At 45.3% G+C, this 22588-nt stretch overlaps 1 protein-coding gene across 1 annotated transcript in view; it reads left to right on the top strand.

Annotated features, from left to right (window-relative positions):
* Window positions 1–22588, top strand: part of KCNQ5 (potassium voltage-gated channel subfamily Q member 5) — a gene marked incomplete at both ends in the record, with an annotated part of 573038 nt that overhangs the window by 540797 nt on the left and 9653 nt on the right. The window contains one exon of the mRNA XM_082855769.1: window positions 10336–10444. Coding sequence (XP_082711895.1) covers window positions 10336–10444 — 109 coding nt within the window. The remainder of the gene's footprint in view (window positions 1–10335; window positions 10445–22588) is intronic.

Here is a 22588-nt window from a genome sequence, read left to right as displayed (position 1 = left end):
GCCGGCTGCTCAGCAAGCCTGCTGCACAGACATCAGCTTCTGGCTTCGTTTTGATGTTCTAGATTGCCTTCCCAGCCTACAGGGGCGTATGGTTTTGTCTTTCATGATTTAGCCCCTGTGATGGAAGGCATATTGCTGACCTCCAACAACCTGCCTGCGCATGGGTCACGCCAGTCCTACATGGACGGAAGCATCTCCGCCTGGCGCACGGCGACCACCCAGGGTTTCCTTCACCCTCATCCTGAGCCGTGTCTCCTGCACCGGGTCGTCCTCTGTCTTGATTTACATGCCCATTTTGATGGGGTGCGTCCTCCAGAACACTCCTGAGGAAGAGTACAAGGAAAGCAAATTTTTTTGGAGATCTTGCATGTCAGAAAATGGCTTTTTTCCACCTTCATGTTGCTTGATAGGTTGGCTTGGTATACAATTTTAGGCCAGAAATCACATCACTTTGGAATTTTGAAAGCATTGTACCCTGGTGTGCTTGTTTTCAGGATTGTTAAGTCCAAAGCCATCCTGATGTTTGTACGTAACCAACGGTGTGATGTTGCCTGTCCTACGTTTGGAACTTTGTACGATCCACTTTTGTCCCCAGTGTTGTGAATTTTCATAATGATTTTCCTGGGCACAGATGTATTTTTATCTACTATAGTGGGGACTCAAGGGGTCATTTCAAACTGGTAATTTGTGACCTTCTGTTCTAGAATGTTTTGTTGTGTTTTTTTTTTTTTAAATGACCTCCTCCCTTCATTTTCTCTGTTGTCTCATGGAAATTCATTATTTAGAGGCAGGGCTTGGGGACCGGCCATCTGACTTTCTTCTTTTTTCTCCCATTTTCTACCTCTTTGTCTTTTTGTTCTGTTTTTGGGGAGTTCTGGCCAACTTTATCCTCCAAACCTATCATTTCTAAGGTTCTTTATTGTCGTTGTGATTGTTTACTGTGTCCCTCTATTTTAGCTTCCTGTTTTTGCTGCACGGATGTAGGACCTTGCTTTATCTCTGTGAAGATGTTAATAACAGTGTTTTCTTTTGCTTCGTTTTGGGTTGCTCTTGATCTCTTTGTACTGGACGATTTCCTCAGGCATTTAGTAAACTTTGGGTGTCTCCTCGCAGAGAAGTGTGGGATCCGACAAGGGTGACTGGAACTTCTGAGCATGTGGCCGGGGGCGGCCAGCTTGACCTTCCCCATGGGTGGATCTGGGTCAGCCGTTTCCTGTGAAACCTCTGGGGTCAGGACCTTCAGCTGTTTCTTCTTGGGCCGGTCAGACCCCCAGAGAGGTCTTCTCCAGACTCCTACCTGGAGGTACAGGTCCTGCTGCCATTGTTGAGATGGTGACCAGGCGCTAGTGGGTTCTCAGCATTCAAGCTGTATATGGTCACTTGGAACCCATGCCTGAGGACCCCTCGTCCGAAGCCCCCCAGCCAGAACCCTGCTGGAAAAGGAGCAGAGTCCTGCCCAAGGCTGCAGGCAGGGTGCACACAACCTCCCTCCAGTGAGTCACCCCGCAGGGACTGAGTGCTGCCCTGACTTCTCTGAAGTGTGAATTTTGTTGTTTCTCGGCTTTTCCCAGCCTTGGCTTGGGGTTTTCTCTCTGGTGCCAGCCAGTCGGCTACCTCACTTGCCCAGCTGCTTTCCTACTTTCAAGATTATGTTGTTGCTGCCTCCCCTCCTGTTCTATCCTTTTATGTGTTTAAGTCTTTTTAAAACGTATCATCACTATAGTTTTAGTGAGCTTTTCAGAGGTATCAGGATTAGATGTGTATGTTCATTCTACCATCTTAACCTACAGGGCAGCTTCTATCATGTGTGTGTGTGTGTGTGTGTGCGCGCACGCGCACGCTAGATCGCAACAGCAAGTGTATTCCTTATTGTGTCTAAAAGTCAGGCAGATTTGGAAACTGATGCTAGGCCATGCCAACAGCAAAGTTGTCAAGTCCAGTCAAAGGCCAGTTGTATTTTCTCTTTACTGTGAAAGTCTTCTAAGGAGCTGAGGGAGTTTTCATGGTATATAGAGCCACTTTTTTAGAATGTGGTAGTCACAGGATAATCTAGATCTAACTCTTTTTTGGCAAAAAAAAAAAAGGTCAGCTGCACTTCCCCTGATAGTGTATTTGATTGTACCTCTTCATTTCTGTTATGGGTACCACAACTGTATTTTGGGTCCCAAATTTTCTGCTCCACATAGAGAATGTCACAACACCAAAAAATAAAATAAACAGCAAGCACAGCTGAGTTATGCAGTCTCTATCAATCTATAATCTTCAGTTGTGCTAACATTTACATCTACTTTGGTAAAAATATACCGGAAAATGCAATTACCCGTTCAAAATATTAAAAGTAGCTCTTTATCTAGAATATTGCTTTAAACACTCAAAAGGATGTTTTATTTTGAAACCAGTAGAGGACACAGATATGAATACTGGGGCTTTTTTTCAATAAAAACAAATATTTATTTTTCAGAATTTTTTCCCTAGTACTATAGCACTTTAATTCTACAGCCTAGAAAAAAAAATTCATGAGAAAATGTTCACAGATGAATCAGAAATTTCCTTATAGCATTATATTTTATTTTTATCAGAATTCAGTGAGATGGTTTCCTAATTCTTAATGAGAACTCACTTTTAAGCTGTTTCCTCCAAACCTTCTAAGATTCAGGACTGAGTGAACCATGGTCACATGACTGAAACCTCACCCTTTGTCCCTGCTGTGCTAACACGGTAAAGCACTGGATTAAAGGTCACATTTGGAAACGCACAGGGGAGTGAGTATCCAAAAGTGATTTATGAAGTTACTCTGTATCTCACTGTAATATATTGACATTTCCATTAGTATACATTGTTCCTGAAGAGGAAAGTAAGTCAGGATGGGCTTTTATATTTATACGGAGGATGTGGGTAGAGGGCCCTGCTGCTCTTGTACTGATGTTAAAATTCTTCTCTTATTTACTAATTGTAAACTTACAGACTCAAGAATTTAAAGTGGACCTACAGGTTGCGTGTCAACCTAAAAGTAAAGTGCAGTGTACCATATTTATTCAGCAAGTATTTCCTGAGTTCTACTATAGAAGTTATTCATGCTTTTACTTTAAACTTATTTTGCCTCTTAAATATTTTCATGGACCACTGGGGGGAAATCCTATTTTTAAATCCTATAAAAATTAAACACTTTGAGGAAAAATTGGATCTTTTTTCCACAGTAAGATCTCAAAGTATGTATCTAGTCATGAAAGATCACCAAAACATACAAACAACAAAAAAAAAAACAACAGTAAAAGAGAAAACGATAAGGCCAAATCCAGAGGTTAGCTAGTGCATTAAACTTTGTGATCAATCAGAGAGATGGAGCGGACGGGTATCACTCACCCTGACTGGTTCCCTGAGTAAATGCTAGTTTGCTTACCCTGTTCCAGGCAATCTGTTCCAGGCGCTTGAGATACATCAGAGAACAAGATGACACTCTTGGCCTTGGGTAAGGGAGTCCTGGTCGTTCTCTTGGAGAACAGACACTGAGCAGAGGCCTCAGCTGCTACGGAGCCCACAGGCCGTCTGGAAGGGAGCATCCCCAGAGGGAGCCCTAGGGAGAGAGGTGCACGGCGCGCAGAGCAGCCGGGGGGCCTGGAGGGAACAGAGGGGAAGGTGGGAGAAGGGGCGGCACACAGTGCCCTGCAGGCCTTCTGAAGACTCGAGCTTTTACTCTGCAGAACACGGGGAGATTTGTGCACAGGGAGGCGCGATCTCAGTGTTCAAAGGACTGCTGTACCCTAATAACCCTGTATCTTGGGCTGGTCATCTAAGCTCACTGATATCAACCTAAAATAAAACAGGAAACCAATTCAAGAGGCAAAAGCATTTATTTGGGATCAGAGAATTTCAATTTGGGATACATGTATTGGGGTAGAAACACAAATAGTGTCCCTATTACAGGAGAGGGAATCGGGGTTTTTAATGAAACAAGTAAGAGGAAGATGAGACAGGTTGCTCTTAAGAAGAGTCCACTGGTGCTGATAAGTAAAGCTATTGGATTTGCACTTCACTGATGAGTCCGGCAAAGTGGTCACCAGGTAGAGGTTCATTTTCATCAGTCCCTTCAACACGGTCTTCTCATTCTTGCTGACTTCTTGGGATGTCGGCAGTTTGGCCCAGTTCACAGGGTCAGAAAACAGGATGCAAGGCAGTTCCTCCGGGGTGGCTGCTCTGGCCCCATTTTAAAAGCCCCACTTACGTCATTTTTCACTCCGAGCGGCAGCTCCTTCATTTGTGTGAAATGAGCACAACATTTCCAGTCTGGCAGTGTAATATTTTAAATTACAGCTCATCCTTGTAAGCCATCTCACACACAAGGACTGAATGAACGAAGGTCCTACATCCAGTCCCAAAATCCTACCTCCAGACTTTATTGAAGTCAAGGGGAAATGCTTCACTCACGAAGCAAACGTGCACCGTCAGGGCTCTGGGGGTGGTAGGTCCATGCATGAGGAGATACAGGGGAGATGGATACGTGGATGAAGGATGTGGTCCCTGCCCTCGCAGCTCACTGTCTGCCAAGGAGAGGGGTTGTAAACAACAAATATAAGAGATATGTATGCAGAACAGGAGGACAGGGCTGAGTCAGTCTTGGGGGTTAGGCTGCATTTTCCGGAGGCCACAGACTCAAAAGGCTTGTGTCTGGAAAGCTGGATCTGAGGCTCTGAACTCTGTCCTACTGCCCTCATGCTCTTGGCTTTGGATAACTCAAAATCAACAGGAATTGCTAAACCGCAAAATAAAATTCTAGTTTTCAACACGGCGCAAGAGTTATACGCATGCTGAAATGGAGGTGATTTGTTGTAAAGATTCCGATGTTCTTCTCATTTTGGGGTGCTCTTGCTTTTGTGGTGCTCTATGCATATAATCATCTGTCTACTGCAAATTCAGCACCCGCGGATTGCCAGCCAAAAAGAAAGGAAGAAAAAAATGGAAAGGGGATGTGTAGAGTGTAGCCCTTGGGAGAGTAGCCAAAGGTAATAATGCTTAGACAGCACCTTGAGGAACTGTTCATCGTCCGGTGTAGCTGGAGCATGAGATGAAACAGCCATATAATAAGATGAGGCTGAATAAGGGCTTTTGAGCTATCAAAGCAAAGTCCCCCGCATGGCACCCAGAGATGTACAGCTTCTAATCGGTGTTGAGAAATTGACTTTGACGTTAAACATCAGCTGATGCAAAGAAAGATACTGGAAGGGAAGAGGCCTAAATTTAATAGGATTTGCCCAAGTGTTAGAAGTACAAAAACCTTTACTCATTCTCCATGATTTAATTTAAAATTCGAATTTTCAAAATTTCTAGGAGAAGCATGCATTACTGTCATAATGAGAGAAAAACAAAGTTAAATAAAAGCTATTTGAAAAGGCAAAAGTGTAGAACAAAAAATATATTATCTGGAGTATTTTTCTGGGTTTCTTATTAGTGTCTTGAGGACACAGCAGCACCCAGCACAGAACAGAAGGAAAGTCCCCAAACAAGGACGTAGCAAAATAATATCGTGCTGCTGCATCAGGACCCAGGCAGTTATAGTAAACTCAGCTGGATTAAAGGAGATGCCTTTGAACTAGCACATGGCTGAAGTGGAGACTGTAAATTTAAGATGATATTTAAGGTATCGGAAATGATAGTGGGGAAAAGGTAATTGACAGACAAGCAGCAGCAGAATTGGAAAATCAATTATACTTCATAACAGGTTGTAATAAATTAGTTATCACCACCATTGATAGTGGACTTTTTAATGTGTGTTCCTTGTAGCACAGTGGAATAGAATCATTACGTGGTCCATTTAAATGCCTAAAATGTATTGCGAACTTGTAGCTTTCACATTTTTACTATAAGAAACATATTACAGTAGTTCTTTAAGTTGCGCAACTTGGGAAGATTTTATTTTCTTCGTTCTAATTGTTTTCCTATTTTTCAAATACTCTATTTCAAAAAACATATTTTTTTGTGATGGAAAAAAATCTTTAAATTCCTTAAGGAACATCTTATGGAAAAACCTGAACGAACTTTTTGGCCAACCCAATAAAAGTAATGTAAATCATCTATAGTCTCATGCCCTGATACAGCTAATTTCATTTTGATATATTCACTTCTAGCTGGTTTTCTACTTCTAGCTGCTTTTCTTTTTATATATCATGGTATATAGTTCTAATCAACTTGAGTATTTGGTTTCATATTTTAATTTTACTGAACACTTAAAAATACTTTCATACTACCATGTACTGTTCATAATTATCGTTTTTGTAGCTGTGTAGTACATCAGCATGGTCAAATACTATAATTTACAGTTTCCTACTTTGGGACATTGAAATTAACTATCTCTCTACAATAAGCAATGATGCAATAAAAATTATTACATTAAGCTATCTTTATTTTCTTTTTGAAATTATTTTCCAAAGATAACTTTTCTGGTATAAAATTATAAGATTGTTAATTTTAAATTTTTTTAAACTTTTTCTTGCCATAAAACTTTGTTCTGATTTACATTGTCACTAGCAATGTCAAAGTATACCAGAGTCACCTCAATTTTGTTAGTATTAGTTATTATTCTTTTGCTACTAAATAAGTATAAGTCCATACTTTCAAATAATTTTAATTTTTTTTTAATTTCTAGTTAGATTGAAAAGTTTTCTATCATTTTTTGCTACTGGTGGTCTTTCCTGACTGACTTATTTGTATAATACATTAATATTTTGGATTGTGATCCATTCAAATAAGCTTCTTATACATTATAAATATTAAGCTTTTTTATACCTTTCAGTTTTTTCCTAATCAGGACTTTTCTTTGCATTATAATTTGGTCATTTCAGGTGGTAGCATTTTCTGTCTTCATGACCAAAGCAGTCAGCTGTCTCCTTTATAATTCCTCTTAGTGACCAAACATCAGGCCATTACCGTTTCCTCCACAGACAAACAGATGTTTTCTGCTAGGTTTTGACAGTTTGATTTTATTTTTGTCTCTGCACGTGTGAGTCTCTTGTGTGTAAGAACAGTAGTGACTCTGTTGAACGAGAACAGGGTCATGGCCTGCAGAGCGGGTCTCAGGTGGCTGAGGGGTGGAAAACAGTGGCTGGAATTCAGAAAGCCGAGGCCTCCAGGCTGAACAATAAGATGATGAAACCTGTTCCCAGGTCACCAGCTTGTAAGGGATTTCTTTTTCTGTTTTTTATGATGTGATTATTTCCTTTTGTCTTGGGAAGCACCTATATTGTCTCAAGCTGTGCGAAATACACTGGTGACGCGAGGGGAAACATGGAGATGAGCCCAAGTCCGATGGCAGACTGGTCACACACACACACACACAGACTGGTCGGCTCCAACTGGGGGAAACCAGGGGCACTGTTTTCCACTTCCAGTCAGTGGTCCTTCTTGGCTGCACGTGGACACCTCTGGGGAGCTTTTATAAACACTCTGAGGCCTGGGTTCCAGCCCCTCCTGAGTACTGAGGTGTGATTCTAACATGCAGCCAAGGTTGAAAACCATTATAATCATTTCGTCAAGAAATCTAATCTGTAAGAGCAGGTGACAGAGAGAAAGAACCAGAAACTACCTGTCATTTTTCTCAAAAACACCTGCATCTTGATGGCAAAATTTATAGTGGGAACAGGAAGACGGTCTTTGGACATAGCAGGAGTTTCCAGAATCTTCTCTTTACTTCCTCTCTATCATGTAAGGTCCAGGTGGTTCTTTGCAAAAACCATGGAATACAGTTTCCAAAACCTGGGGAAACAAAGTATTTGAAAGCAAATCTTGAACACAGCTAATTACTAGGAGACAGAGAGGCTTGGGGGAGACAGAGGGCTGTATTTTCAGCTCCCTTTCCTCCCAGCACATTCGGGGCGCGCACAGGGCAGGCCCACCAGACGCAGAGGCTCGCCCACACGGAGCACGGCTTGGGGAGCACTGCACGCCACTGGCACGCAGCCCTTCAGGACTGGGTTTTTGCAGATTGGTGCTCACGTGAGCCCCTGTTCCCATGACCCACATTCTGCAAATGCCAGGGCAGAGGGCCAGCAGTGTGATCGGAGAGCAGAGAGCACAGAGCCAGCCTTGGCTGGAAGCCCAGCCCCGCCCAGGTGCCTCAGAGGTCACGCGGGTTTTAAGCCTCTAGGAATCATGAGAAGAACATTTCATTGTCATTAACCTCACTGGAAAGAATATGGACATCTCAAGATATTTACAAAACAGAAAGATGGCATTTACCCCACTTTTGTGGCTTTGGAATAAGGGGGAATATTCTCTAACTCAGCCCTTGCTTCAACACATGGCAGCAAAGATGTATTTCCTATTAGTTTGCCCTGACCAAACTTACAAAAAGAAAAAACTTTTTTTAAAGACTGAGAGCTTGATTTATGCCTTGAATAATCAAGTTGTAAGTGGTATAATGAAAGTCCCTAATAAAATGGCTTTGGATACAATGTCTCCCATCCTCTGCCCAGCCTAATGCTAACCGCGACAGAGAGACAGAAGGTCTTACTGGGGAGCAGGACGGGGGCAGGGAGAAAACTGTCTTGTCGCCGTTTGGGACGTTCCCCGCTCCACTTGCGAACATTATAGTTTCACTATCTTTACTTTTGTGCTTATTGTGACAGCACCTACCTGCGGAAAAAGTTTTCCACTAACCTCACAACAATAAAAGGACCCTGACTTTTATGCTGTTTAATTATTATGCTTACCTTCTCGGAGCCTTGATATCAGTGTCTAAAAACCAGGCATAGCATCACCAACCTGTACAGTTGCTGTAAATAAGAAAACTAGTACGTGCAGAAGCTTTGTCTAAGCGCCTGGCACACATTTCAGCGAGTGGTTGCTGTTATGATTGTTATTGTGAGTTGGTGGTTCTCGAGAACCCACTTAGGAGGCTTGGGGTCAGAAGGCCAGAGCGACCATGACAGAGAGCTGTGAAGACCCATCTGTATCTCTTCCCCACACCACCCCTGTTCCCAGCACACCATAAACCGAGTAAACACACAGTGAATCGTTGAACTGAGCGATGCCCCAACTGCATCCCGGATGTGAGCCCTGCTCCGGTGCACGGGCCTCCTACAGCGTTTCAGGACCTGTAACCCAACCAGGACAGCCCATGGCAAAGTCTCCTTCGTTTATGACGTAGTAGATGATCACTAATCAGGGCAGGAGACAGAAAGTAGTTTTAGTCCCTTCGTTACGTCAACATTTAAAGAGGCTCAAATAGGGGAGTTCCCAGGTGGCCTACTGGTTAGGATTCCGGCAGGGAACTGAGATCCCGCAAGCTGTGCGGCCAAAATAAAAAATAAAAATAATAAATAAAGAGGTTCCAGTAGTATTTGAGGCTACATAACTCTTTTCTCCTGAGTACGCTTTTGTTACTTTATTACCAGGATCATACATGTTCATTGCAGAGATTTTAGAAAATATAGCCAAGCAGGAAAAAATAAAATCATTCTTAATCCCAGATATAGATTGTTTCTTTAATAATATATTGTGACAGTTTTCCAGTCATTAGTCATCATTTTTAACAGATTCTCAATATTCCATTAAATAAACCTACCAGTACTTATTTAACCTTTTCCTCGTTACAGGAATTTTAACCTGCTTTCAATATTCTGTTACTGAAAACCAAGTTGCAATGATATGCTTATTCCTTATTAATTTTATAAATTCTTAGTAATTTGGTGTTTATTGTAACCCTGCCTTTTTGTCAAACTTTGCCGTTAAGCCGAAAGTTATTTTGCTCGGTTTACGGGAAACTGATTTTCTTATCCAGTCTGAGAATCTGCCCTCGGCCTTGGCAGTGCTGTCATCAGCAAGCTCTGTCCTGGGCTGCCCATGTCCAGTAACCGACAGGGAGTCCGTGTACTTGGATCCGAACGCTTAGCACACTCGTTCAGGGTGTGGGACGACTGGGGTCAGTGCCATGGGCTCCAAGCTCTCTATATACAGGGCAGTTCATTAAATGTCCAAACACTGCTTTCCTAACTCCAAACAGCTGTTATTTAAACCCTCGCTGTCAGTTTCAAAAGAACTGGGCAAAAGAGCATGAGTGAATCGACACAAATCCATCACCTCTACCGGGAAGAAAGTGTGTCAGCAGCCCCATTTCCCCATGGAAAACAGCTCAGAAAGGCAGTCATGTCAAACCACGTGAAATCGGTTAGGTTGTAGGAGAAGGAGAAAGAATAATACTGGGAAAAACAATTGGCCGACCTTATACGTGTTGATTTGTAAGCCGAGTCTGTGAATTCCCCGCCATCCCTACGTAAGACCAATTCGGTCACAAGTTTTAAATTGCCGCTATGCTGCTACCTAACTGGCCCTTTTCTCTTGCAGCTGACACGGCGCTTGGCACCGACGACGTGTATGATGACAAAGGATGCCAGTGTGACGTGTCCGTGGAGGACCTCACCCCACCACTGAAAACTGTCATTCGGGCGATCAGGTTGGTGAAAAGCTCTCCCTGATAATCTGAATCACAATGTTGCTAAATTCTCTTTCCTGCAGGTAAATCTCCCGCAATAATTCCTTTCTCTTTTCCTATTCATCCACACGCCTATTAAATTTTGAAGTATTTTTTTTAATACAAAACTTGACTGTGTTCAACACGAGATGGGTTATAAAAGGTGGGTGGGATTTGAAAAGCCAGGCCATACCGGACAGATTACATGAGAATTGGCTTGTTGAGTGAATCTGTTGCTTTAAGGACCTCTGCGTATAGATACAACTGTATTTCTTAAATTATTTGTACGTCTTGGTACTTCAATCCATGTTCTGTATTTCGTGTCGAAGAAGAGTCCGTCTTTGCTATTTCAAAGCAGGTTGACTTCTGACCATGGGAAGCCTGTGTGTTCTGCAGGGGGTTGCTGAAATATAATCGTAAAGTCTGACTGTAATACACTTCCTCTGCTGATGGCAGAAAACTGAGAGGGTCCCAAGCAACTTGTATTTCCAGGATCCACTCTCCCAAACAATCCAGAATCCGGACTAAATGAACTGCTGCTGTTCAGCCTGCCCTGTGTCATCCCTTTGGGAGAACGTGTATCTGTCAGGGAATGCAGAGCGACTGCAAAGAAATGCCTCTGCTCTTTTTGGCTTTTCCTGCCTCTTACCAGAAAGCCTGAGGAAAGCTGAAAATATCCAACCCAGTTTAGCTACCCAGATACTCAGTCTAAGCTCAGACATCAGTATAATGGATTATGTACTTCTGGTCTGAGCATCCTGTTAGACATTGCTGTACTCTGTGGTCGGGGGTCACTGGGAGAGTAGAGGTGCGTTATACAGACTTTGGTAAATGTTTACGGGGGCAAAGAAAATCATGATATGATGAAAATGTGTGCCCAGAAGGTACTTAAACATTATCTGTAGCAGCCACCTAAACAGAAGTGAAGTCAAGCCTAGTTACTTCCCTCTAGAACCTGCGAGCAACAGCCCTGTGGATGGGGGAGCGTCCTGTCCCGTCCTGTGTGTCCTGGGCCTCTCGTCTCATCATGACTGTTACTGACACTCCATGTCCTTCTCAGAGTCTCCCAGTTTGGACAATGATATGATCGCCCTGCCCCCGGGGGATCCCAGAAGCCTTGGGTAATATTTAATCCCAGAAAACCCAAGGATACGTAGTAAAATGAGGTCTACAGCCTTCAGTTAAAGGGATGGAAAGGATCTGTCCTGCGCCGTCCAACACTGTAGCCACTGGTCACACCAGGCAATTCAAATTTGAATTAATTAAAACGGAATAAAATGTAAAGTTCAGTTCATCAGTGGCACGGCCACATTTAAAGTGCTCGGTGGTCACGCATAGCCAGTGACTTCTGTGTTGGGCAGAGAAGACATAGTACATTTCCATCAGGGCAGGAAGCTCTATGGGGCATTGCTGGCCCCGAAGTGACCTCAACATTCTTTCCATCCGTTCCTTACAGCCAGCAGAGACCCCTGGTCTAATTTGCAGCAAGTACAGTAAAACCTTATCTAAGGGACCAGATTAAGTTTCCTAAAAGTCATACTTAACCCAATTTGTGTCCTTTCCCAAGACTTTCCGAAGCTTTCTGCTTTTGCCTCACAACCTGCACAAAGAATCCTGAGCTGCAAAAAGGAAAATGAAATAGGTTTATTCTGCCAGCTCAGCGCTCGAGCAGCAGCTTGCGCTTTACTTTGCTATTATTCCTTCCTCTGGAAACTTGACTGGTTTTTGTAAAGTCCCTTGCAGAATTCCCTTGCTCTTCAGAATTCTTTCTTGCTTCTTATTTTTAACAGGAACTTTATTATTTACACGTCTCTCCTTTTTGTGGATTTTGGAAGCTTTCTGCTTGCTACTTCATAACTCTTGATGGGGTGCTTTTCTTCCCTGTATCCTGATTCTGCTTGGTGCGTTTTTTTTTTTTTAATCACTTCTAAGCTTCATTTAAAATTGTTGGAGTCTGTAAAAACATAATAGCTACACTCAGTAGTTAATAACTTAATTGGAAATCTTTGACTCATGATAGAACTTAATGTCTAAACATTAAAGGACCAACCACCTCAGTTAGCACTTCTGAAAAGGATTTGCAGGTATAAGTTCCTAAGTCACATGCAAAAGTGTCCTTTTCATGAGTTTAATTACATAACAAACTGAACATCAGTTGACTAGAGTGCTTTTGCCAGAGCGTGCCTACCACCCACAGTGCACCTTAAACAGGATTTTCTGTGTATGTCACTGATGGCAAGTGCGAACCATCTATTACTCAACTCGAAAATGGCGACTTTGTTTTTGGCATTTTCCTTGTTCTCTTTTGGTTGTTTGATTATTTAATATGACTACCTGAACATGTCTTTTGTCTTCCAGTAGCGCTGACAATAATAATAGTTTTCTCCTAAGAGGCAAATTAAAATTAAAATGTGTAACAGAAAATATGTATGAGATGACAGCATGGAAAATAATATGATTACATTCACAAGAGCAAAGTAGGAATTCTTATTTTCAGTTATTAATGTTTATTCAGCATCTGACATTTTCTAGTTATTTTTGAGAATAAATATTCTCGGGCAATAAGATGATTAAGGTCATTCTCTGAATTCATCTGGATTCTATTACCCAAATTCACTGAGACTTGTTTTTTTAATGAATGACATCACTTTTTATAGTAGTGAACAACAGCTATTCTTAGATATTTCCAAACTATGCCTTAAAAGACAGAAGAATACTTAGTTTTGTATAGTTCCTCCAGGGTTACCACAGATTTTTTTCAAAATATTATTTAATTGGAGTGTGTGAAGTTGTTGAAAATGTGTTTTCAAACTCATCTCTGGGGGTGAAAATTGAACTTATTTTTAACAAGAGTTCTATCTATCTTGTTAATGATTTAATTCAAACAATGTTAAATTTCTTTTCATCCACTCATACAAATTAATTTCTAAATAGAAAGATGAAATTAGCAGGGAAGTAAACAGATTGACAGGCAAACTGATAAACTCTTGAACATGCTACACACCCAACTCCAACTATACAGTTGACCCTTGACCAATGCAGGAGTTAGGGGCCCCGACCCTCCATGCAGTAGAAAATCTGCATGTAACTTATGACTTCCCCCAAACGTAACTACCAATAGCCTACTGTTGACCAGAGGCTTCCCGATAACATAAACAGTCAGTTAACACATATTTTGTATGTTATATGTAGTATATACTGTATTCTTACCAAAAATTAAGCTAGAGAAAAGAAAATGTTATTAAGAAAATCACAAGGAAGAGAAAATACATTTACAGTATTGTACTGTTTATTGATACAAAAGTATGCTTACAAGATGAATCATCTATCAGTACCTACATCAAAATTGTCTTATACGATACAAAACACTATAGATGTTATATGTGTTCCTAACACTAGACATCAAAAATGAAAAGATAACATGAAAAAGAAGTACATATTTATTTACAGGTATAACGATTCATGCACTGATAATGAAGAAGCAGCAGTATGATTGCTTCATGGTAGCTTAGCTTGTACACTAATGAATGAATTGTTATTAAAAATTTTACTGCACACAGTATCACAGTTACATCCATAATACAGTATTGAAACAGTGTTAGATTTTTTAAAAAAACACTTCCCAGTGATGATAGGCTGATATGCAGTTTCTCCCATTATGAGAGAGAGAGAGGCATGCTGTACAGTAATGAAATTCTTTGAAAGTAAAGTCATAAAACAGTAAGAAAACTAACACATTATTAATTTTATATTAAATATCACTCATGCTTAGGTAAAGATCAACTAGTATCTACCTATGTTTTATGTATGACACATCTCACTTTTTCTTAATTTTTTCAGCATCTCTAGCTACACAGTTCGTTTGTCTTTTCAAATCGTCACAAATCTCCAACAAATTTTCCAATATATTTATTGAAAAAAATGCACATATAAACGGACTCAAGCAGTTGAAACCCATGTTGTTCCAGGGTCCCCTGTATTATGGTGAATTCACTTGCTCGGGCTGCCATAACAAAATACCACCAACTGGTTTAACCTTAACCACCAAAGGTTTATTTTCTCACAGTTCTGGAGGCTCAGAGTCAAAGATCAAGGTGTTCACAGGGCTGGTTCCTTCTGAGGCCTCTCTCCTCTGCCTGCAGACAGCCACCTTCTCACTGTGTCCTCACGTGGTCCTTCCTCTGTATGTGTCTATGTCCAAATTTCCCTTCTTATAAAGACAACAGAGTGGGTTAGGGTCTGTGCCAACATCTCACATTAACTTATTCTCCTCTTTGAAGGCCCCATCTCCAAAGCCAGTAACATTCTGAGGTCCTGGGGCTTCAACATATGAATTGGGGGTGGGGGGACACAATTCAGCCCATAACACATGGCAAGACACCAATTTTTCTATCACTGTTCGAAAAATATTTTCCCAGGCACAATATCAAAATTTTCAGACTAATACTAAGCCCATCAGCTACCCGGATAATCCTTCGCAGTATCAGACATCCGGGAATATCTGAAGAGGCTGACTGGCTTGCCTTTCAGGCTTGCACTTGGCACTGTGGAACACTACGTAAGTGCGAGTCTTGGGCAAACTTTCACGCAAAAATTAAGACATGCTCATGTATTTGAAATAATAAATTTTAAAGGTCATAGTCAATACAACTCTACGTTTATAAAAGGGTCTTGGAATAATCATTTTTTTAAATACAAAAGAGATGTTTGTATTTGTTTTCCCACCGCACGACAAGGGCTGGGTAAGTTCTCAGCTGTGCACAGCAGGACAGCACACGAGGGCTGTGTACAGGCCTGGGCGGCTGGGGAAACAGCTTGGTCTGTGGGAACCTTGTGGGCGAAGCTTGCCTGCTTCTCACCAGTATTTTTTCAGAAAATCGCTACATCTAGGGTCAGGGCCGCTCCTAACGAGATCCTCAGCAACAGTGGCTCTCCTTAACGTAACTGTGTTTTCTGTCAGTTGGCAAGAAATGAATCAGAATACGGTGCAACCTGTTCTCCTTGTGAGGAGAACCGAAACCAGGCGGTGGAGATTACTCAGTATGTGGAGGAGAGCTGGCCCAGAAGCTGTGGGGTGTATCCTGTTCCTTACATCTCCTGGTAGCCCTGCGCTATAAACTCCGCATTCCCTTGCTGTGTCTCCCTGGACGCGACCTCTTATCCCCCGGGGCAGACCCAGCCTTCCAGGGAATCAGATGAATAAATGAGGTCTGGGGTGAAAACTCAGAGAATCTTATTTTCTAATGTTCATTTTTTTTTTTATTGAAGTATAGTTGATTTACAATGTTGTGTTAATTTCTGTTTTACAGCACAGTGACTCAGTTATACACATATATATATTCTTTTTCATATTCTTTTCCACTGTGGTTTATCACAGGATACTGAATATAGTTCCCTGTGCTCTACAGTAGGACCTGTTGTTTATCCATTCTATAGGTAACAGTTTGCACCTGCTAACCCCAGACTCCCAATCCTTCCTTGAAGCTGCAGCCTGACTTGACAAGGCCTCACTGGCTAATTTTTCCTGCCCCCCTGCCCCCCAGGGCTGCTAAGGAAGGTGGTCCAAGAAACCCAACGTGCCGCTGTGCGACCTGGGGCAACTCACATCGTCTCTCTGTGGCGTTTCCTCATCGTGAGGTGGGGACGGGGATGGTGCTGACCTTTGCTGCGGTGAGGATTTCACGGGTTACCGTGTGCAGAGCGCCGAGTGCGGGGCAGCATGGGAACCCAGAGCTCTGGGCCCCCTCCTGCCCATCCTCCCCTCAGGCCAGACCCCTCCTCTCTGGGCTCCCCCTGCCGTCGCGGCCCACGTGAAAGGAGCGCTCCTTTTTCGCACCTGGGGGCGCCTGCCTGCCTGCACCCACCCCCTCCCCCAGGAAGCGCCCGCTGTCTCCCCTTGCAGTTTCCTCCTCACCAGGCCCTGCGCTGAGCACTCGCCCAGAGCACCGCCGCCATTAGGGGCTGGAAGGGCAGTTTCTTCACCCAGCACGAGGCAGTGTCCCCATAGCCCCTGTGGGTGACTCGCTGCCGCGCAGGGCCGTCCCACGAAGTCCAGTGGGCCTGAGAGGTGGGCGTGACTCTCCTCTGCCGCCCCCATCCACACAGGCCTCAGGACGCCCTTTAAAGACCCTCCCAGGGGGTCGGATCCTGCGCTGAAACAAGATGTATCACTTCTCCCGTTCGCTGGGCACAGGGGCAAACAGTAAGGAGGAGGGGGCCCCTGCTTGGAGCCGGGAGGGGCCGTCGTGAGGGCCCCGCGTGCGTGTCTAGGCAGCTGCAGTGACCTAGAGCCAGGGGGCGGGGAGGGGACGGGAGAGGAGAGGCCAGGCCGAGGGCAGCCAGCGCCGGGCCGGAGAGCTGGAGGGCGCACGTGCGGAAGTCACTCCTCCAGGCTGGCGCTGCGCTCCCGCACTCAGGACGGTGACTCTGACTGCAGCGCGGGAGCGGGCTGGGAAGAGGGGACACTCGTTGTCACAAGCCCTGGATCTGCGGGGGCCGGGGCCACGCAGTCACGGTGAAGGGAAGCAGGGATGACGCCAGGGTTTGGACTTCAATGGTTGGAGAGGATGGAGCGGAGGAATTGAGGGTGAGACAGGCGCCTGGGGCAAGGGGACGGGTAGGAACGGCGCACTGTTGCGAGTGCCATTGGAGGGGCCGCCCAGCAGGCAGGTGGAGCCCTGGATCTGAAGGCCAGGAGAGACGCCTGGAACCAGGACAGCCTTGGTGGTCGTCAGCACAGACGTGGATGGTTTCCAGAAGCGTCCCCTGGAGAGAGTGGAGGCAAGAGAGACGGTGGTCCTCACAGAATCTCCGGCTCAGGAACCGTGAGGAGCTGCGGAAGAGAGAAGGCGCTGATCCAGAGGGACCCGGGGCAGCCAGACAGAAGGAACCAGGAGACGGAGCGGAGGACGAGCCGGGGCAGCGTTGGAAGCGGAAGGCGGGCCCACCGTATGAAAGGCTGCTGGAGATCAAGAAGAGAAAGGGGACCTACTCCTTTCCAGGAGGTCCCTGGGAAGCGGCACCAAGGAAGTACCGGGAGCTTTGGAGAAAAACTCAGTAGAGGCAAAAAAGGTTGAAGCCAGGGGGCTTCCCTGGTGGCGCAGTGGTTGCGAGTCCGCCTGCCAATGCAGGGGACACGGGTTCGAGCCCTGGTCTGGGAGGATCCCACATGCCGCGGAGCAACTGGGCCCGTGAGCCATGGCCGCTGAGCCATGGCCGCTGAGCCTGCGCGTCCGGAGCCTGTGCTCTGCAACAGGAGAGGCCACAGCAGTGAGAGGCCCGCGCACCGCGATGAAGAGTGGCCCCCGCTCGCCGCAACTAGAGAAAGCCCTCGCACAGAAACGAAGACCCAACACAGCCAAACATAAATAAATAAATTAAAAAAAAAAAGGTTGAAGCCAGATTGTAAAGCCATTTTTTCAAATTACCTATGAGAATCTTTCACGCTAATAGGAACATAGGTGAGGCGTCAAGAATTTCTTTATAACTAGCAAAGACTCAACATGGGCTCTTCTGAAATCGCTCGGGTCTGATCAGCCAAGCGAAGAGCCACCGATGACTTGTCAGCTTCTGAGGGTGTGCAAAGCGGGCCTTGCTGTCACCCGGCGCGAGTGCTGAGGTTTTCAGGTTTTCTCACCTGTGCTGCACCTACTCCAGGAGGCGTGCACGTTCTCCTCTAGAATGTATTTTCAGCTCTGCATCCTTCTTAAACCTCACTTCAAACTTCAGGCAAGAATACCCCGCAAATAGAGAAGAAGAGGCACATGTTTGCCACTGTGGGTTTTTGTTAAATCCGCAAGCTGTTTAATCATCACCAGTCCCTAACTTTGCTGATGGCGTCTCTGCTGTTTTAGCAGAGATGGTGAGTTTGCAAGTCGCTATGAAGTCATTTTGGACAGCCAAGTCTGTGACACGTGACAGTACAGGACGCTGCTGGGGAATATTTTATGGATCATTTATGAGATTTTTTTAATCAGCGAATATACTCCCTGGAATATTCTTTTTATATATATAAATTTATTTAGTTAGTTTTGGCTGCATCAGGTCTTCGTTGCTGAACACAGGCTTTCTCTAGTTGCGGCAAGCGGGGGCTACTCTTGGTTGCGGTGCACAGGCTTCTCGTTGCGGAGCACGGGCTCTAGGCACGTGGGCTCAGTAGTTGTGACACGTGGGTTCAGTAGTTGTGGCTCCCAGGCTTAGTTGTTCTTCAGCACGTAGGATCTTCCAAGACCAGGGATCAAACCCGTGTCTGCTGCATTGGCAGGCGGATTCCCAACCACTGCGCCACCAGGGAAGCCCTGGAATATTCTTTTTGTTTGTTTCTGTTTTGAAGATAATTGCTTGTGACCGCATTTTGCCCTGAGGCTGCATTAAACCAGTGTGTTCACCGAAAACACACTTACTTTGCAGCATCTAATTTTTAACCTTTTATTTGGCTATAATTTAAACTGAATCTCCTATTCATTGCTGAGACAAAAACTATTCAGGAGCAATCAGCATGTGTGGGCACTTTGTTTATTTACTTATTTGTTTCACACTTTAAAATTTACACAGGATTTTACACTCCTAGGAAATTAAAATGCCCAAATGTAGTTACCGTATTAGTGCTCACAAAAATCCTAGGAAGGCAAGTTACCCATTTGTAGACTTGCTTGTCTCCAGAAGTTCTTACTTGCATTTTACTACTCTTATCTCTTTAAAAGAAGACCAAACAGAATGAACAGAAGAACTTACTAAATCCTGAATCTAAAACAATATTAAGCATTAGAAGAAAAACCGTACTCCCAGTGATGGGAACAATGTGACCACAGAACTTTCCCGACCCCTAAGTCAGCCAAGGGAGGTATCTGCCTGCCCCTTTAGTGAGGACACCTGGTAGATTGTATACAGTGGGGCTAATTTACGTCTCTATCAAGAGCTGAAAGCAAGAAAATGAGACTGGCCAGCGCATCCGGGCAGCCCTGGGGTTCCTTAGTCGCTGGCTAGTAGCCCAGTCTGAGATGACAGGATGGTAAAGGAGTCTCGGTATGCGATTCTATAACTAGTTTTGAAGAGTCTCAAAGTCTAGATACCGTATACACAAATGCAGACCTGTATTACTGGGTCATGATTATGTATTAACAGGAAAATAACAATGAATCACGCAACTAGTGATGCGCACGCCTTGGGTGGTGACCCACATTATCAAGTTCTGAGCCTGGTTGGCTGCCGAATCTGCCCCGTGATCAGCAGCGCCCCTTGACTGGACCCTAAAAGGCTCGAGAGGGCTGCCTCGGGAGAGGGTCAGCGACCAGAGGCCCTTGGTCACTTGCAGGACGAGCCCCAGGCCCCTCCTCTTCAGGCGGACAGATGCTGTATCTCTCCTGGGGAGTCAGAATCAGGGGATTGAATTTGCTGAACAGCGAAAGAGGTGGGTATGGAACGCTCCTCAGTAGAGGTGACGGACACGACGCAGCGACATGAAGTGGGGCGCATCCACACCAAAAACATGAGGTCTGGGACATCAGGCGGCCACTTCTGAGCCCTGAGGAATTCGGTCATCTCTCCCGAGATGGGGGTGCATGCGGGAGAAGTCTGGGGTGCACACTCCTCTCCTGCTTGTCTGCCTGCCCTCCTGACCGATCCCCGGCCTCCAGCACCGAGCCTGGCACGTCGTAGGCACTCAGTGAATGTGTGATGAGTGACTGATTCGGTCCCTCTTTCCGGCATCACGCAGGGAAGCAACCACCCTGAGCTCGTCCAGGGCCCCAGGCTCTGGGCACATGGGCTCTCGAGTCCTGTTAGAGCTCCTGGCGAGGGGACTGTTCCTCCCACCAGGACGCCGCAGAGGGACGGACGGCTGCCACGTGGTCCCTGGAGGCTTCTTCAGCTCCTTGCCAGCACAACCAGGGCCCACACACACACCGTGGTAGGAGGAGCTCGATGACTATTTATTGAAAGAATGAATGGACCCGTCACCCGGCACTTGCTTCCCCGTCCAAGGCAGTCCTTGAGAAGCTAATGGGACTTGTTAGCTGGCTCTCGCGTGGAACTTCGGGTCTTACTCCGGAAGCGGGGGCAGAAAGCACTGGGCTGTGTGTGACTGGGGGTCTGACACCCAGGCACACGGACGCGCTGCCTCGTGGGCACGATTTGTGTGACTCAGAAGATGACACGGACCCGCCGTCACTCTTTCGTGTGGAGGCCATCCTAACCCAGCCCAGTCCCACCACCTGTCAGTCGTTCTCAGCCTGGGCTGCAGGTTCCAATCACCCGAGGAGGTTTATAAAGCCTCTGGATCAATTAAATGACGTTTCTGGAGGTGGGACCCAGGCGTCCGCGTGTTTTAGCCTCCCTGGCTGATGGCAAGGGGCATCGGGGGCTTGGGGACTCTGCTGCCTTTACGTAAAGCCCATCAAGCTGCCTCCCTGGTCCAGTCGGCTGAGCCCTCCGCCCGCACAAGGTCTGGCTGTCGGCCGCCTGTCCATCTGTCTGGTGGTGGCACAGTCACCGCCGCTTCTGTTTTCTAGTCGTTCTTATCTCTGCATATGCGTATGCAGGGTTTTTACCCTGACTCAGAGGCCTGGGACAAGACTTTTGCAAGATTCTGTAACTCGTGGCAGCACAACAAATGCACCTACACTTCCTTATAAGTGCACATGTGTTGTGTGTATATATAGCCTATATTCCACCCGGGGTTTAACTTTGCTGTGGTTATTTCTTCGCGCTCAGAAAATTGCTTGAGCAGATTTCTTCCGTTTCAAGCCAGTTGCCAGTTGAGGTTTGTGGCGAATCTCTGGCCCCCTCTAGTGGTCACAGGGGAGCATGTCTGTTTCGAGCGTAGGTCTCCTCCGGGATTCCTAGCCTCTTAGGTACCCGCAGCATCGGAGGAGACTGGCCCTTTTTTTTGCCCTTTGCTGCTGTATGAGCTCCAGGGGTGCAGTTTGCCCTCATGAGGAAAAGACAGTGAGAGTGCAACCTCACTGCCCCGCCTTCTGTCCTCCTCCGAAGGCCCTTCCAACAGCACCAGTAAGGACAAGCCATTCACTATGTGCCAGGCGTGCGAGCAAAAAGAGCCCTTTCATACCGAAGTATCTCTTCTGTGCTGTTATTTTGTGTTAAAATATCAACATCTTGGCATTAAGACAATAGTAAACGTTGTGACTAAGAGCTCAGCACTGGAGCCACACTGGCTCAGATCCCACGCTTACCAGCTGTGTAACCTCAGGCGACTCACTTAACCGTTCTTGGCCTCAGTTTCCTTATCTACAGATTGGGGCCGACAGGAGTCCCCATCCCGCAGACTATACTGCCAAGTGCCGCCTGGCAGTGTTGTCATTTTAATCACCAAATGTACTCTAAAGGTCTGAATTTTACTCCAGAATGATTTGCCCAAACACTCCTTTCTACCAGGCAATACATAGATCATATTAAACTTCTTTTATAAGCGTCCGTTGAAGTTTTCTGCCTCTTTTTCTGCCTGGCCTCAAGGCATTTCCTTGTGTCTACACCAGAGGTCAGCAAATGACAGGGTGGCGCCGAAGCCAACCCAATGCTGTGTTTGTAAGTAAAGTTTTACTGGAACACATCTACATGCTCTCGTGCACGCACTGCCTGTGGCTGCTCTCATGCTACAGTGCAGACACGGGTGGCTTCAGCAGAGGTCATGTGACCTACAGCCTGGCCCTTTACACAAAGAACTTCCAACCCCTTGTCTAGACTTTGGGTCCCTCTGATTTCCATCCAGCTGCGTTAGGAGGGCAGAGATACATAACATTCAGGATTGCCTGTGTGAACCAAGCTTCCTCCCAACTCGGGGCTCTCCAACCCCAGCTCTCACCTTTTCCCTTCACCGCATAGTCAGAAGGCTTAGTACCTGACATGGAATGGTCTGGGAGAGAAGAAAAAAGTCGAAGAATTAAAAGGCCTTTCAAATTCATAGTCTAATAGCCACTTTGGACATTTTCCTCAATTGTCGTCATCTTCATGTCTTTCCTGAAATCTAGATTATTGAACCCTGGGCTTCATTTCTTCCTGCAGACAAGCAGAAAACGGCCTACTCACTCCACTTCGCAGAAGCTAGGTGCATCATGGGCAGCTGGTAGCTGGGAAACGTACACAGTAAAGCAAACCGATGACCAATGAGAC

This window comes from Leucopleurus acutus (assembly GCF_964270905.1).
Source record: "Leucopleurus acutus genome assembly, chromosome: 15".
In the NCBI taxonomy this organism is placed as follows: domain Eukaryota; kingdom Metazoa; phylum Chordata; class Mammalia; order Artiodactyla; family Delphinidae; genus Leucopleurus; species Leucopleurus acutus.
Note: the sequence above shows the minus strand (reverse complement) of the source record. Positions and strands in the feature narration are given on the sequence as shown.